Below are 17,276 nucleotides of genomic sequence, written 5' to 3'. Positions count from 1 at the left end.
GAGGAGGAGGAGGTGACCTGCGGGCTGAAGTGAGCCTCCTCCCCCTCCTCCTGCTGCAGGTCCAGCCCTCCTCCATCATTCCTCCACTCAAAGCTGCCCGGCCTGGACCTCCACCTCCTTCTGATCTTCCTCCCCTACCTCCTCGTCTTCCTCCACCTCCTTCTGTTCTTCCTGCCCACCTCCTCCTCCTCCTCCTACACCTCCACCTCCTTCTGTTCTTCCTCCCCACCTCCTCCTCTTCCTCCACCTCCTTCTGTTCTTCCTCCCCACCTCCTGCTCTTCCTCCACCTCCACCTCCTTCTGATCTTCCTCCCCTACCTCCTCCTCCTCCTCCTCCTCCACCTCCTTCTGTTCTTCCTCCCCACCTCCTGATCTTCCTCCACCTCCACCTCCTTCTGATCTTCCTCCCCTACCTCCTCCTCCTCCACCTCCTTCTGTTCTTCCTCCCCACCTCCTGATCTTCCTCCCCTACCTCCTCCTCTTCCTCCACATCCACCTCCTTCTGTTCTTCCTCCCCTACCTCCTCCTCCTCCACTTCCACCTCCTCCTGCTCTTCCTCCCCCACCTCCTCCTCTTCCTCCACCTCCAACTCCTTCTGATCTTCTTCCCCAACCTCCTCCTCTTCCTCCTTCTGCTCTTCCTCCCCACCTCCTCCTCTTCCTCCACCTCCTCCTGCTCGTCCTCCCCCACCTCTTCCTCCATCTCCTGCTCCTCCTCCCCACCTACTCCTCTTCGTCCACCTCCTCCACCTCCTCCTGCTCTTCCTCCCCCACCTCCTCCTCTTCCTCCACTTCCTTCCTTCCTCCTCTTCCTCCGCCTCCCCCTGCTTCTGCTCTTCCTCCCACCTCCTCCTCTTCCTCCCCACCTCCTCTTCCTCCCCCACCTCCTCCTCTTCCTCCACATCCACTTCTTCCTCTTCCTTCCTCCGCCTGCTTCTGCACTTCCTCCCACCTCCTCCTCTTCGTCCATCTCCTTCTGCCCTTCCTCCCCACCTCCTCTTTCTCCACCTCCTCCTGCTCTTCCTCCCCCACCTCCTCCTCTTCCTCCACATCCACTTCCTCCTCTTCCTCCGCCTGCTTCTGCTCTTCCTCCCACCTCCTCTTCTTACTCATGCTCCTCTTCCTCAACCTCCTCTTGCTCTTCCTCCCCCACCTCCTCCTCTTCATCCACATCCACTTCCATCCACTTCTTCCTCCTCTTTCTCTTCCTCCTTCACCCTCTGCCCTTCCTCCTGCACCTCCTGCTGCTCCTCTTCCTCCACTTTGTAATTCGGTTCGTTTCCAGGAAGCTCATGATGTGGAGCTGCCAGAGCAACACCACTGATCCTCCTGATGGGGGCGGTGCTGAGCAGCAGAGCTCAGGTGTGACCAGAGAAGGAAACAAAGAAGAGAACGAACCCAAACGTCGGTGACGAAAGACTCGATGAAGGTGAGTGTGGATTCAAACACATTCTTAACTCTGAAAACTTATTCTACCAGTTTCAAACCCGTTTCTTCAACGTTTGGATTCAGAAACGTAGGATTCACGTGCGTAACGGAGGCATGAATTGTCCCTTTAGGAGCCGTGGCTACAGACTCACCTGCCAGCTGGCCACGCCCCCTCACCGCCACTGGACAGGTGGGTTTTGGCAGCGAAGAGTTTTTGCAGGTGAGTTGTATTACAGGTGGATTTGACTCTTTTACCTGTGTCTCAGGTTTTACCAGTCTTTTTTTTAAGGAATAAAATGAATCCGGAGTCACAAAACATGTTTAACCTTTAAACTGAAGCTAAAGCTCATAAAGGAAACTGATATGGAACTCATGTTATTTATAACCGTACACAAAGTATTTGACTTTTACAATTTGCTTGTTTTGTCTTTTCACCTAAAGGTTGAAGTCATTTTTTAAAAGCCAATTTAAATACGTTAGTTGTTTTAGTGGCTATTTCACTTTTTAAATGCACATCTGAAGACATGAAACTTAGTTTAAAGAGTTCCATCATTACATCTTTTATATTCCTCAAAATGAACTAATAACATTTTTTCAGATATTTTGTTTGTTTTGTTACAATAGTTTTTTAGTGGTAGATAGATAGATAGATAGATAGATAGATAGACAGACAGACACAAAGTGCAGTTCCAATTACTTCCACAAGGGGAGGTATTCGCTCCTCTCTCTCGCCCGCACGGACACACACACACACACACACACACACACACACACACACACACACACACACACACACACACACACACACACACACACACACACACACACACACACACACATTTAAAGGGAGGATCTTTGCTGGTTCTGTGTTCATTTGTTTTAATACCAGGATTTAAAGTTGCTGTCTCACTGCTTTGATTTATTTTTTTCCAGAATATTTGTTCAGATCCAGTTTGTGGTTTTGTTGTGATGCTAAAATATCTTTGACCGTTCATCAGAAATATGTAAAGCACATTTACAGATGGTTTTAATTTCCTGCCTCCTACCTTCTGAATGAAATCTGTCATTAAAGAGCAACGTGGTAATCTGTGTTCAGTCATCACATTTAGTCTATCGTCTGAATTCAAAAGCATTTGGTCATACTTTACTGATATGGATTACATAAAATAATTATATTTTTAAACTTTTGATGTGTAATTGTAATAGACCCGACAATCTGCCTGGTATATATTTTGTACTTGCATTATTGACGCCAGTCTACTTTATATATCTATTTATCTTTTCTGTGCCTTCATTTTCTTTTTTTTAATCAATATTGTAATATAGTGTTTTATTTTCTTTATTTGTGTTCTAAATGTTTTTTTGTTTTTTACTCCACCCTATAAAAACTGTTGTTTCAGTGCAGAACATGTACTTCAACATTAGACTGTGTATAATTGTTGTGTGTGACAAATAAAGGACTTGACTTGACCGAATTCTATAATAATTCATATTAAACCTCAGGATCTAATGATGTTTCTGGATGATAAAAATGTGCCATTTAAAGCTGATGACACGTGTCAGCAGGTGTTATAATCACACAACCCCACAGATTTCTACATGAAAGAATCTGTAAATTGGAGAAAGTTTTCTGTATTTGGATTTCTGTAAAATAGAAGCTATAGACCCCCACTGTGTTTAAATATACTGCTTTGGAACAGACAGTCTGTCCTCTCTCTCCCTGGCTTGTTTCAGGTTTTAAAAAGTGTGTTGCTCCAACCAGCCAATCAGAAATCAAACCCTATATAGTGTCATCGGGGGTTCAGCCAATCCCAATCAAGGTAGGCCCTCCCTTTGACTCCTCCCACAATTAGGCAGCTCTGCTCTGGCACATGGCACCACGAGAGGAAGTACTTCCTCCTCTTCCCAAGAAGGGCATGTGTGCGCGGAGCCAGTCCAGCTCACACAGACACAGCAGATTCTGAATGCAGCTCCTATGATCCAATATTCAAATGGAGGAAAATCAAGGAGGAGCTAGAAACTTAGAATACTGAAGGTTTCTGGACCGACCAGACCAGGAGGAGGAGGAGGAGGAGGAGGAGAACAGGAGGAGGAGGTGAAGAGGAGGATTGGAAGAGGAAGTTTTAAACTGTTTCACATTTTGTCACATTACAACCACAAATGAAAATCAATTTTATTGGGATTTTATGTGAAAGACGAACACAATGTGAAGTGGAACGAAAATGATACGTGTTTTTTTTTTCAATTTTGTTTTACAAATAAAAACCTGAAAAATGTATAGAAGATTTGATCCCCCACTAGTGAATACAGCTTGTAATTACAAGACGTTTAGGCTACGTAATGGTTGTCTGTGTGTGTGTGTGTGTGTGTGTGTGTGTGTGTGTGTGTGTGTGTGTGTGTGTGTGTGTGTGTGTGTGTGTGTGTGTGTGTGTGTGTGTGTGTGTGTGTCAGTTTCCTGAACAGGAAGCAGGAAGCGAGTCTGTAAACACGCTGTGAGATTTGATGTAAAATGACTGAACGTTTGAACGTTGGAGTCTCTGGAGACGTGAGGCCTGCTCGGCCGGACCGTCCCCCGGCGCCGCGGAGCTTCGTCTCCTCTCTTCGTCTTCTTCACCGTTAAAATTAATTCAAAAGCCAGAAATAATGTGGGCACACTGCAGCCTTCCGGTCGCTCAGGTAGAAGTCGAATCAGGCAAAGAAACGTGAAATTTAAAGCAAATGTACTTTCTCTGAATATAAAAGTATTTCCTCCGATAGACAACATGGCGTCGCTGGCCAACCGAAGCTCCTCCCTCATGTTGCCGCCTTCTCATTGGCTGTGTCAAAGGAGTCCAGGCCGCCCATCTTCTCCGCCTTCTTGATGGCGTGTTTCTTTGACCGCCTCACCAGGCAGCACTTCACCGTCACCGCGACGACCGCCACCAGCACCACCAGCGCCGCCACGGCGATGAGCACCGGGATCAGGACGCCGGACAGCGCGTCGCCGTTCTCCACCGCTGCCGCGTCGTCATCGTCCCCGCAGGCGGACGTCCCGTCATCAAGGCGACTCTGGTCGGCGCAGACGCACCTGAAGGAGCCCGGGGTGTTCAGGCAGGTGTGTCTGCAGGGCGACCCGGCACTGCACTCGTCCACGTCCTCGCAGTGTCCTGAGGCGTTCTTCAGGAAGCCGGCGCCACACGGTCGGCAGAGGCTGCTGAAGTTGGCGGGCGAGCCGTCCAGCATGCGCCACCCGGCCGACTGACCCGAGCAGGACAGGTCCAGCTGGACGGAGGACCAGCACTCCACTCGGACCTGACTGCTGTCCTCCGGGTCCGGGCTGAGGGAGCGGGCGCCGGGGATGACCGGGTTGTGACAAGAGGCGGAACCTGGCACTGGTCCGGAGTTGGGAATGGGACCGGGACCGGGACCAGGGATAGGCTCAGGTCCAGGATCCTCTTTGGTCTGCTCCGGTTCTGGGGCTGGACGTTCAGGCTGAGAAGTTGCAGGTACTGTCACGGTTGATGCGGGTGTCGACGGTCGAAGCGTCTCTGGTTCCGGTTCCTTGGTGGTTGGTTCTCGAGTCTGAGGTGCTAGCTGTAGTTCTGTCGTCTCTGGTTTTGGTTCTGGGGTGGCCGGGCTCTCCGGGCTCTCTGGCAGCCCCGCCGTCTCTCCATTCTGCAGTTTGCAGACGAACTGGTAGGAGTTTCTGCAGCTGACGGGGACGAGACCCCATGTGGTCACGGACGAGCCGTTGAAGTTCCCCTTCAGCGCCACACAGCGGACCGTGGAGCAGGTCTGCTGAGGCTCCACCGCCCACTGGCTCACCTGTGTCTCCTGGCTCCCGTCCAGGACCCACCGGAAGCCCCGGAGCGGCTGCGAGAGAACCACACACTCATCCCTCTCCTTCTTCAGCCCGATCCAGAGCAAAAACTCGCCCGGGGGCACCGGCGCGGCGGCGATGGCTGCGAGGACTTCAGAGACTTCCTGTTTGGTGGTGAGGGTGGTGAGGCCTCCGGGGGAGCAGCGACCGCCGGCCTCGCTGAAGGCAGAGACGGTCCGGTGGACGGCATATCGTGGAGACGCGTCTGCAGAGACGTCGGTCAGCAGGAGGACTCCGACGCAGAGCGCCGTCCAACAGCAACGTGTACCAAACACCATCTCCTTTGGCTCCGCCCCCTCAGCTGATGATTTTACTGTCGACACAAACAGGAAACACGTGACATGAAGGAGAAGATTAGATAACACCATTGACTTTTAGTGTGTGGAGTTTGCATGTTCTTTCAAAGTGTGTGTGTGTGTGTGTGTGTGTGTGTATATGTGTGTGTGTGTACACTCCTCATCACACTGACGTTTTTACATTCTGTTAATTGTTGTGGAATTAATTCATCCTTGTCTGTTGTCACACATAAACATAAACATATAAACATCACGACTATGAGTTATTCTTAAAATTGACATGCAGCAAAGTATGCTGGGAAATGTTATCTCTACTGTCCAATCAACGCTCTTCCTGACATAGAGAGAGAGAGAGAGAGAGAGAGAGAGAGAGAGAGAGAGAGAGAGAGAGAGAGAGAGAGAGAATTTCCTTGCGACAACACAATTTCTCTACCTTTAGGATCAACTTGCAATTTTTTCAAAAAAACAAACCGCTGACAATTAGTGTGTGTGAGAGAGAAACAGAGAAAAAGAAAATACTTCTCCTTGTGGAAGTAATTGGAACTGCACTTCTCTAATGCTTTGATTTTCTATCTATCTATCTATTAAAAATAAACTATTGTAACAAAACAAACAAACATAAATAACCTAAAACTTATATTAGTTCATGTTGAGGAATATCAAAGATGTAACAGTCTCACGGTGTTAGCTGAGAAGATAAAGTGTGTTTCAGAGGTAGAAAACTGAAGTCTGTACCTCAAAACTAAAAAATAATCCGTGTGGCTTTTTACTTACAGATTCCAGGTGTTCTTGTGTTTCAGCTCAGAAGTTAAAGAAGAAGTAAAAAAAGAATCATTTCTTGGCGGATGAAAAGATCTCGCCCTGGAAGTTTCCCGGGTGGAACTCGTCCTCATCAACGCCTCCAGCACTGATTCAATCTGCCTCTCCTCCTTTATGTCCTCCTCCTCCTCCACCTTCTTCTCGTTTCTTTTTCTCTGCAGGTATCTTCACTACTTGTTCTCCTCGGTCTCTTTCTGATTTCACTTGACATGAATCAGGTCCATACAGGCTGTGCCAGCCCGCCACTCCTCCTCTTCCTCCTCCTCCTCCTGCAGGACAGGATGTGTGCTGAGTCTTGATATGGCGAACTGGTTTCCTTCAGATAAACTTGGTGGACAAACATTACAGACTTTCTTCTGACCGTCATGTTGAGCAAAACTTCAGAAAAGTTCACAGATAAAAGTTGGTCAGATGTCAAATTTCGAGAGAGAGAGAGAGAGAGAGAGAGAGAGAGAGAGAGAGAGAGAGAGAGAGAGAGAGAGAGAGAGAGAGAGAGAGAGAGAGAGAGAGAGAGAGAGAGAGAGAGAGAGAATATATTCCCTTCAGGAAGTGTAAAAAGTTAACAGCCTGGGTCCTAAGACAGAACCCTGTGGAACTCCGTGTTTAACTTTACGCTGAGCTGAAGAGTCGTTAATATGAAGGAAGGAAGTAGAATCTGATAAATGTTTCCTTTAATCCTGATTAAATGTTCAGAGACTCTGGAGTTCTGATCAATAGTATCAAAGAGAAGTTCTGAGATCCAACAGGACCAGAACCGAGACCAGGAGGTCATAAGTAAGTTTAATGTGAGCAGCTGATCCTCAACAACTGTGAGAAATCTCCACACACACACACACACACACACACACACACACACACACACACACACACACACACACACACACACACACACACACACACACACACACTGTTGTGGCGGCTCAGATGCTTCCTGTTTCCTGGAGGAAATGTGTAAAGAATGACAGGAAGATGACTCATGTTGCTACAGCAGTCAACGCTGAGTGTGTGTGTGTGTGTGTGTGTGTGTGTGTGTGTGTGTGGTTCCAGCAGGGGGCGATGTGGCGCTTTATCATGACGACGCAAAGAAAGAAAAATTAGTTTCGCGCAACAAATTTTTATTGAAAAAATGAAAACTAACTTTTCTGTGTATTTATAATGTTCAATAAAGGAGGAACAGCAGGAGAGGGAGGAGGGAGGAGGAGGAGGGGGAGGAGGAGAGAGAATAGGAGGTTTAAAGTCGGAGCACTTAGGAGGAGGAGAAGCTCCACCAATCATGTCGCTCCAAACTTTAGTCAGTTTCAGAGCTTCTGATTGGCTGTCAGGTGAAAGCAGAATATGCATCACAGGTGGGTTCACTGTTGTCATGGTAACGGAGGCAGCAATGCAAATGTGGGGGGGTGGGGTGTGTTGTTCAGGCGGCACTGGAGACGGCGAGCTTCTTCAGGTGGTCCATGAAGACCTGCAGACTGACGTCGTCGGTCAGGATCGGAGCGCCGGACTCCTGCAGAGACAACGACTTGTCTGATTGGTCGGTTCAAGGATGTTAGAGCTCTAAGGTCACAGGCGCGTCTCTTACCTGGCCCCAGGCGTACATGTTGTTATGGGTCTGAGATGGGTTCACTTTGGAGAGTAGGAAGCGAGCCTGGGAATGACAAGGACCTGGTTTAGGACCACATCTGAAGAACATCTGAATGACAGGTGGAGGTGAGCGTCTGCAGAGTGTCTGCGGTGTGTCTGCAGTGTGTGTACAGTATATGTGCAGTGAGCGTCTGCAGTGAGCGTCTGCAGAGCGTCCTCCCCACCTGGCTGCCTCCATGCTCTGTGTCGATGTATCTTGGCATGGGGAAACGAGTGTGCAGCAGCTCCTGAGCATCGTCCACTGGAGCCTGAAGGAGGTGTTTGAAGTTCTCGTACTCAGCCATGTCCTGATAGCCAGCCTTCCTCCACTGAGCCACCGTCTGTACACACAAACGCACATTCACACACCTTAATATTTGTGCCGTTTTCACCACTCGACAGACTTCGTGTGTGTGTGTGTGTGTGTGTGTGTGTGTGTGTGTGTGTGTGTGTGTGTGTGTGTGTGTGTGTGTGTGTGTGTGTGTGTGTACCTCTCCATGGTAGATCAGGATCTGGAAGAACGTGTCCATCAGCAGGATTCTGTCAGGAAGGATGCTGCTGCTGTCCAGAAGGACCGGCTGAGCGAACAAACAAACAATGAATCTCAACTCAAAGTGTCAGACAGAAAACGCATCAGAGGTTCATTTGTATACATACAGGTGCATCTGTGTGTCTGTGTGTGTGTGTGTACCTCTGGTGGTCCGTTGAAGGAGTATGCGTAGAGTACAGGCTGGATCATGATGAGTGCCTGTGTCAGGTCGTGCCTGTTGAACTGGTGTCTGTAATACGAACTCTCATCTGGACTGTTGTTGAAGACCTGGAGGAACGGCGAGCGCCTGAGGTGGAACATAAACTGCAACCGCAACACAACACATCTGTGAGAAAACTGCATCGTCATGTTTCAGTAAACTGCGACGTCATGTTTATACAGCAATGTCATGTTTTTGTAAATTGCAGCACCATGTTTCCGCAAAATGCTGCATCATGTTTGAGTAGTTTAATGTTGTGCTTTAACTGCAGTGTCATGCTTCAATAAACTGCAGTGTCATGTTTTAGTAAATTGCAGCACGATTTATTAGTAAACTGTAGCGTCATGTTTTGGTAAACTGCGGCATCATGTTTTAGTAAATTGCAGCATCATGTATTAGTAAACTGTAGCGTCATGTTTTGGTAAACTGCGGCATCATGTTTTAGTAAATTTCAGCGTCATGTTTAAATTGTAGTATGCTTTAGTAAATTGCAGCATCATGGTTCAGGAAACTGCAGCGTCATGCTTCAATAAACTGCAGCGTCATGGTTCAATAACCTGCAGCGTCATGGTTCAATAACCTGCAGCGTCATGCTTCAATAACCTGCAGCGTCATGTTCAAACTGTGGCCTCATGTTTGACTGTGTGGGAGCAGTGCATTGTGGGATCACCTGGGGGTAGAGGGAGAAGGTCTCGGAGAACCTGAAGGAGTTTGGGTCGTCTTTGTGGTAATCTCCAAACTTCTGACACTGCACACAACGACACAAACATCAGTCATGGGATGTTGAATGCAACAGCGCTGGCGTGATTCGGCGTCCTCCTACCAGTCTGATGAGCTGCCTGTCCAACCAGCGCAGGACGTCAGGACCCTCCTCTGTCTCTGCACGGTACACCGCCAACCGCGCCATCAAGATGGCTGCCGCCTCCTGGTCGAAGGACGCCGCAATACTCTGAATCTGAGTCTGAGCGTCAGCCCAGCTGGAGGAGGGGGACGCGTTAGTGGTCAAGCTCCCCCTGTGGTCACTGACAGTATTGCAGCTAAAACGTGCTCTGAACTAATGAGTCAAACTGAAGCTTGAAGCTGGATAATGAGTCAGCGTATTCAAGAAAATGTTGCTGAGGCATCATGTCTGATTCTCCCCATGTCTAAATCTGCGTGTGTGTGTCCGTACTTCCTGGCGATGGTGGTCACTCGGATGCGTCTCTGTCCTGACGAGTGTTGGTACTGAGAGACGAACTGAATGGCGCCGCGGCCGCCCTGAGGAATCGGAGCGTTGTGCTGCGGAGACATGAGGTCAAAGGTTAGCAGTGGTCTGATGAATGCGTTTGTGTTGCTCAGGTGACACTACGAGGACCGAGGAGTGAGCTGCAGGGAGTGAACCAGCGACAGGTGTGTGTGTGTGTTTGTTTGATGAGAGCAGCACGCCGCGCTCTGATTGGCCATTTCACACCTGAACCTGAGCTGCTGGTCTGGGGTCACGAGGAGGATGAAGATGATTACACAGCTGCACAACTGTGATTACCTGAGTCAGTCACACGTGTGTACACACACACACACACACACACACACACACACACACACACACACACACACACACACACACACACACACACACACACACACACACACACACACACACACACACACACAGGATATTGGAGGTTTGGTTTGTGTTGACTTTACTGCGAGTAGATTACCTGTGTGTGTGTGTGTGTGTGTGTGTGTGTGTGTGTGTGTGTGTTGCTCATCATATTCTCAGCAGGTGACGGACAGGTGCGTCATGGTAACGCTGCCTGTGGTGAAGCAGTCGACTCTTCGGCTGCGAGGCGTTCACTTCACCTTCAGTCCGTCTGACGGATGTGAAGCAGAATCAGAGTCGACGTCTGACCGAGGAGCAGCGACTGATGATCGGAGAAGGTTTACGTCGAGTCGCTGTTGCCAGGGAAACGGCCCGGAGCTGGTCATGGTCGGTGATGTGTTCAGTGACGTGCTAAAGATGGCGGACGCTGTGAGATGGCTGTACGGCGCTCTGATGGTGGCGTCGAGCGCGGTGGCGGTCTCTGGGAACCTGCTGCTCCTGCTGCTGCTCCTGCTGCGCCGGGAGCTGCGCTCGGACACGCGGGGCTTCACGTTGAGCTTCGGCGTCAGCGACCTGGCGCTCGGACTCTCCGCCATCCCCTTTGGGGCCCACAACGGCCTGGCGGGGTGGGTGGGGCCCGCCAGCGAGGGCCCGCTGTGTCAGGGCAGTGCCTTCCTCTTCCTGCTGCTGCAGACCGCCTCGCTGCACTCGCTGGCCTGGGCCACAGTGGACAAGTTCACGGAGATCTGCTTCGCGCTGAGCTACCGCAGCCTGTGGACGGCGGCGCGGAGCCGGGCGGTGCTGGCGCTGGTCTGGACCTTCAGCCTGTTGAGCGCCGCCCTGCCGCTGCTGGGCTTCGGACGCTTCGTCTACAGCGAGTCGCGCTTCCTGTGCTGCCCGAGCTTCACGCCGGAGCACCGGCTGTTCGTGGTGCTGTGGATGGCGGCGGGCGTTGCGGCGCCCATCGTGGCCATGTGCTCGCTGTATGGCTACATCGTGTACGTGGCGCGCAAACAGGCTCGTCGGGGGACGTTCAGGTGCAACGAGCAGCACTGCTTCTATGTCCCCGCCAACAACTACCTGAGGAGCTCTGTCGTCATGGTAACCAACTCAGGTGAGTTCACTCTGACCAGTCACACCACAGTGATTCCAGTCTGCACACGGTGGCGATGCTTCAATTCTCCACTGGCTACCGACTTAACTAGTCCTCACTCCTCTTTACCAGTCCTCACATGTCTTAACCAGCTCATACCTCTGTAACGAGTCCACACTCCTAACTAGTCCTCTACGTCTTAACTAGTCCTCACAGGTCTTAATCAGTCATCACTCCTCTTAACTAGTCTTCACTAATTCTCATACTTCTTCACTAGTCCTTACACTTATTAACTAGTCATTTAAAATCTATAACAAGTCTCCACTCTTTATAACTAGTCCTCACAGCTGTCAACTAGTCATCACTCCTCTTGACAAATCCTCACACCTCTGTACTTGTCCTCACTTGTCTTAAATAGTCCTCACTCCTTTTAACTAGTCTTCACTTCTTTACTAGTCCTCACTCCTCCTGAATAATCCTCACACCTCTCAACTAGTCTGGGTCTTGTAATGACTCCACATGCCTAACGAGTCATCACTCCCCTGAAACTAGTCCTCACTCTTCCCAACTAGTCCTCACTTGTCTTAATGAGTCCTCACACCTCTTAACTAGTCCACACCCCCCTTGACTAATCCTCATACCTCTTCACTAGTCCTCATTTGGCTTAACTAGTCCTCACAGTGCTGTAATGAGTCCACACCCCTTATAACTAGTCCTCACAGCTGTCAACTAGTCGTTTCTCCTCACACCTCTACAATGAGTTCTCACTGTATTTTAACTCATCCTCACACCTTTGTTTGTATACACGTGTGTGTGTAACTCTATATGTGTGCGCGTGTGTGTGTGTGTGTGTGTGTGTGTGTGTGTGTGTGTGTGTGTGTGCGTGCAGTGTGTCTGCTGCTGTGCTGGCTGCCCCACATCTCAGTGTGTTTGTACGAGACGTTCAGTGGCCTGCGGAGTCCGTCGGCCGTCTCGGCGCTCTCCTGCTGGCTGTCAGTGAGCAGCGCGGCCTTCAACCCCTGGATCAGCTGCCTGACGCAGACGTAAGTTCACAGTCTGACTTCGGCGTGACCTCGGTCTGACCCCACACCTGACCACCAGTCTGCTCGCTTGTGACCTCAGCAGGTATCGTGACGCCGCACGCCGCAGCCTCGGCGGCTTCGTAAAGAGGTGCACGTGCACGGAGACACCAGTGGAGCTCCGCCCCCAGAGCGCCACGCTCCAGATGGACCCCACCAATTGCATCAGCACCACGACGACAATAACGACACGCCCTTCATTGTCACCAAAACTCCAACACCACTGTGATCCAGCCAGCTGAAGGTGCACCAGCATCTTCATCATCTTCATCATCATCACAGCTTGGTTTGTATTTCATGCTGTGCCACAGTGAGACGGTTCATCACAGCCTGAGGGGGGCGCTCTCAGGACTCATGATGACACTGGTGTGTATTACAGTGTTTCAATTCTAATTCAATCACCTGAGTTCTGTCCAATAAAACTCACCTGACACTCTCTGACTGACTCATTTATATACAGGGGTCAAGGGTCAAATGTCAGAGGTGCGCTCACCTGATTGACGACCTCAAAGTATAGAGCCAGCGTGGTGCTCGGGTCCAGTCCGCAGATCTTCCACTGGCTAGTCCCTCCGGTGCCGATCTCCTGCAGGAAACACACAGTGTTACTGTGCCCCCTGCAGGACACACACTGCAGCTACATACACCTCACCTCCCTCCACACACACACAGCAAACCACTCACACACCAGATCAACAAACCTGACGTCACACAGCTTATTCACCTGGTTTGTTTCATTCATTCAGTCATTTATTCACATTTACAGCAACAGTGAACAGCAGTGTTCATGTCCCTGCCTGTAGGGGGCGGTGTGGGAACACCTACGGTCTCTGAGACACAGGGTCCTTTAGCATTCAGGGACACACAGGGGCCGATGGCTCCGGACACTTTGATCTCCCTGGACGTCTGACAGAAACACACAGACAGTTAGGGTTACCTGTGTGTGTGTGTGTGTGTGTGTGTGTGTGTGTATTGGGGGGATGGGGGTGGGGGGAAGTGGGTGACAGGTGAGAGGCAGATGGAGCCTGACCTTGACCTCCAGTGTGGCGGCAAAGGCCATCTTGAAGGATCCCTGCAGGTCTTTGGTGAAGACTCTCTGGAAGGTCTGCTTGAAGAGCGAGGTGTTGAAGGAGTCAGCCATCACCATGTACCCTCTGCAGCAGACAGGGGGCGCCAACGCAGCCGGTTACTGACACACAGTGGTGAGTTATAATGTGGGCAAACAGCGGTCAGACGGCGGTTAGTACCCAGTCAGGTTGGGACAACACTTCATCTCCAGCAGGCCCGTCTGGTCCAGAGAGCACGCATAGATATCCACCACATGACCACTAGAGGACGCTCTGTGAGCCAGAGACTCAAAGTGCTGCAACACACACACGCAGGAAAAAACACAGACACATCTTTGACTCCTCTGATAAATGGATGTGGGGTTTTGTGTGTGTGTGTGTGTGTGTGTGTGTGTGTGTGTGTGTGTGTGTGTGTGTGTGTGTGTGTGTGTGTGTGTGTGTGTGTGTGTGTGTGTGTGTGAGAGAGTGAGAGTGAGAGAGACCTTAGTAGCCTTCTTCATGAACTTGGCGTTGTCCTTCTCGATGTCATGCCACGACCTGATGGGCGTCTTCAGCTCGTCTCCCACCACCATGCCGGGCCCCTGAGTGGCAGGGCCTCCGATGAAGGTCATGATGCGAGCGCCGGTGTTGGGAAAGGTGCACTGTGGGTAAAAACAGGTCAGCGAGGTGGTGGCGAAGGACGACACCATCACCTAAGCACCCGCCCCTCACCTCCAGCAGGCCCACGGCGATGGACATGGCCACGCCCAGCGAGCGCAGCGGCCTCCGGCCCTGAGTGAGCGGCCACGGGTCGCGCTGCAGTTCCCCCAGCAGGTCGGTCAGGTTCATGTCCACCTTCTGCACCGGCTGCAGGAACCTGGAGGTCAGAGGGCGAGACACAGTCTGTGTTAGTGTGAGAAGCTCCACTGCTGATCGCTGGTGGTTTTCCAGGATAAATAAGACCAAAGATCCTTGCAGACCGACACAAACACCCCACCTGTTCGACAGCGGCTGCTGAGGAGCCTGAGGTCCTCGTCCCTGAGCGGCTGAAGGTTTGGTCAGACCGAGCATCTCCTGCAACACACACACACACACACACACTCATGAGCCGCTGCTGGAATCAAACTCTCAGTCTTACCTGGAGAAGGGGAAGTGGACGTACCTGCAGCTGCTTGGCGTTCAGGTCCTTAGTGCCCCGGAAGACGTAGCTCTTAGAGATGCCCTCGCAGCCCAGCTCGTGCACCTGCACCATGCGGCCGAAGGTGATGAGCCCCACCAGGGCGGTGGGGGGCAGCAGGGACAGCGACATCTGCAGGGACTCCTTCAGCGCCTGCAGGTCCTCGTCCTCCATGCAGGTGTCCACCACGTACAGGAAGACCAGAGGCATCTGAGGGCCCCGCTGAGGACGGACAGAACAGGTCACACGCCTGAAGACACATCTGAAGACCTGCCTTCAGACCGCAGTGACCTGCCAGACTCACCTGAACCACGTATTCGATGGTGGAAAACTGAGGCAGCAACTCAGCGGGTTGGTTCACCTCTGAGATCCCGGCGTAGGACGGAGGAAACTGAGGCAGAAGACGAAGAGGTGAGAGAAGATCCAGACACACCTGAACCTATGCGCTGCACACACACCACTCACCTGGTTCCTCTGGTAGCAGAAATTACAGGCCCACAGCTTCGCCCGGTAGTCCACCTGACTGAAGGCAGAGAGACAGGTGATGTCTGTCAGGTGTGAGGTCAGACGGGTGTGATGTCTGTCAGGTGTGAGGTCAGACGGGTGTGATGTCTGTCAGGTGTGAGGTCAGACGGGTGTGATGTCTGTCAGGTGTGAGGTCAGACGGGTGTGATGCGTACCACAGTGGGTTGAGGACCGCTCTGCAGGTGGCGCGGCTGCACAGAACCGGCTCATATTGGATCGGCGGCAGGTCGGTCCTCTCCTTCAGAGGCGTGAAGAGCGCCGCCACCGGCACCACCATGCGGGTGGCCTCCAGCCGACTAGACGGCCACACGTTCCAGCTGAACCGGACGCCGTCGCGCTCCTCGTTCTGAGAGATGTACTCAGGGAAGGTTGCCATGATGATGTGGGAAGTGGGCGGGGTTACACTGTGGGGGAGAGAGCTGTGGACGAGGGGCAGCACATGGAGGGAAATATGATCGAAGAGTCACTTTTTGATAGGTTATATATTTAGAATCTGCTAAATCATTTATTATGTGAGCACCCCGAGGTAAAATCTGTGTTTGTTTGTTTGGAACTGTTCTGTAATAGTCCTGTCTTCACCCGAGGTACCTGGTATGAAAACCCTGCTCAGGATAAAGGAGCATCACTTCAGTCCAGATACAGTAAAACTTCACCAGAGACCACGCATTTCAATAAATTTCCCTCTGGGATAAAACAAGAATTTCTATTCTGTTCTGAGGATGGAGCCTTGATGAAACTGACTACAAAATGCTAATCTATTAGCTGCTACTTAGCTTCAGCCGTGTGTTCTCTCTCGAGTCTGTAATGTGGTTAAAACCTCTTCATATTTATCTGTTAAACACCAGCTTGCTTATAAATGTATTATAGCCTCTGCAGCTCTGATTCTGGGTCAAACATGGAGCGCTGCACTGTTGCTTCGCAGCCCCGCAGCTGTATTTATCATGGTTGCCATGGAGACGGCGACGCTTTCCTCGCATCTGTACGTTTATTGAGAGGAGGAGGGCGTGGTCAGCAGCTGCTAATTAGCAATGAAAGAGACTAATGAGTCTATCTAAAGAGGGTCTGTTATATCAGGACGAAAGTGACGAAGTGCTGCTGAAAAAGAGAGATGGTCTCCTTCAAAATAAAGTTTGAAGTTGTGAAGGAGATCAGCCGATTTTTTGGCCGATCTCCGGGAAACTTTCGGGAGAAACTCGAACCAACCGCTGAATGTGTGGAAAAGCGAGTTTGAGCCGAGCGTTTCTAAAATGAGGCAGAATGTTAACGGAGTCTGGTCGGCGTGTGGGTGCTCGGTGCAGAGGCCGCGACGGACGAGAACCGGGATGTTTGACACGCGGCGGCTGGAGGTCGAAGTTCATCGGATTGAGACGGACGTGGTGTTTCTACAAAATTTTGGAGAGAAATCTACGGATAAGCCACACTGAGTCCCACCACCGGACCTCCGCCCACCAGACTCCATTCACTTTTCAACAGATTTTACCTCTCGTCAGTTTCTCCCACTTCCGATAAGAAATCAAAGCCGGTAAACGACTTTATGTCAGCGGTCGCCTGCTGGACGCCTCCGGGTGCGTGGCCCGAGTCTCAGTGTACCTGATTACGACGAAATATCGCCTCTTTCCAGCGTCACACTCACACAGGTGAAGCCTCAGAGCTAAAGGCTAACTCTGCTGCTGTCCCGGTAAATAAAACCACTGCGTCACTGACGCCAAGCCGGTGACAGTTGGGCAACACGCGCACAGGTGAACCGATGGAGTTTCAGGTGCGGCGCGAGGTCGGTCACGTGCGAATGTAGCGAGTATTTCAGGTTTAAACCGGGGAACTCACCGCGCATTAGAGCCGCCGCAGCTCCTCTCTGCCTGCGAAGCAAAACAACATGGCGGCGGACGCCACGTCAACAGAGAGGGGAGGACACGAAGAGCGGTCACTCTGCTCGGGATTTTAGAGCTCAAACTCAGAGGCGACAGAAGGAAACAGGTACGCTCACTCCGCTCCAAATCTCAGCGCTCGAACCTG

The 17,276-nt window shown here is 51.1% G+C and overlaps 3 protein-coding genes across 6 annotated transcripts; 1 reads left to right on the top strand and 2 right to left on the bottom strand.

The window, feature by feature from the left end:
- Window positions 1–3,571: 3,571 nt before the first annotated feature.
- clec14a (C-type lectin domain containing 14A) lies at window positions 3,572–6,597 on the bottom strand. Its single transcript, XM_080479508.1, has 2 exons — window positions 6,357–6,597; window positions 3,572–5,599 (listed from the first exon to the last, which is right to left on the bottom strand). The coding sequence occupies exon 2, from the start codon at window positions 5,562–5,564 to the stop codon at window positions 4,221–4,223; it is 1,344 nt and encodes a 447-aa protein (XP_080335634.1). The 5' UTR covers window positions 5,565–5,599; window positions 6,357–6,597; the 3' UTR covers window positions 3,572–4,220.
- A 900-nt stretch (window positions 6,598–7,497) lies between these two features.
- On the bottom strand, window positions 7,498–17,159 carry sec23a (Sec23 homolog A, coat complex II component). Of its 4 annotated transcripts, none has more exons than XM_080479476.1 (20): window positions 17,088–17,159; window positions 15,419–15,682; window positions 15,204–15,261; window positions 15,043–15,129; window positions 14,724–14,960; window positions 14,559–14,635; window positions 14,294–14,438; window positions 14,065–14,223; window positions 13,763–13,878; window positions 13,546–13,669; window positions 13,341–13,421; window positions 13,012–13,101; window positions 9,939–10,045; window positions 9,591–9,744; window positions 9,438–9,515; window positions 8,710–8,871; window positions 8,510–8,596; window positions 8,204–8,359; window positions 7,978–8,043; window positions 7,498–7,902 (listed from the first exon to the last, which is right to left on the bottom strand). In XM_080479476.1, the coding sequence occupies exons 2-20, from the start codon at window positions 15,637–15,639 to the stop codon at window positions 7,813–7,815; spliced, it is 2,295 nt and encodes a 764-aa protein (XP_080335602.1). In that variant the 5' UTR covers window positions 15,640–15,682; window positions 17,088–17,159; the 3' UTR covers window positions 7,498–7,812. The 4 variants fall into 4 exon arrangements, with proteins under 4 accessions (XP_080335602.1, XP_080335603.1, XP_080335600.1 ...); XM_080479477.1 differs by having other exon boundaries at window positions 16,744–17,117; XM_080479474.1 differs by having other exon boundaries at window positions 14,294–14,635.
- LOC308120195 (adenosine receptor A3) lies at window positions 10,586–12,956 on the top strand. Its single transcript, XM_080480646.1, has 3 exons — window positions 10,586–11,460; window positions 12,329–12,482; window positions 12,562–12,956. The coding sequence occupies exons 1-3, from the start codon at window positions 10,731–10,733 to the stop codon at window positions 12,758–12,760; spliced, it is 1,083 nt and encodes a 360-aa protein (XP_080336772.1). The 5' UTR covers window positions 10,586–10,730; the 3' UTR covers window positions 12,761–12,956.
- Window positions 17,160–17,276: the final 117 nt, after the last annotated feature.

Source organism: Lipophrys pholis, assembly GCF_963383615.2.
Source record: "Lipophrys pholis genome assembly, chromosome: 14".
NCBI classification, from domain to species: Eukaryota; Metazoa; Chordata; class Actinopteri; order Blenniiformes; family Blenniidae; genus Lipophrys; species Lipophrys pholis.
This window is presented reverse-complemented; position numbering and strand designations above follow the sequence as displayed.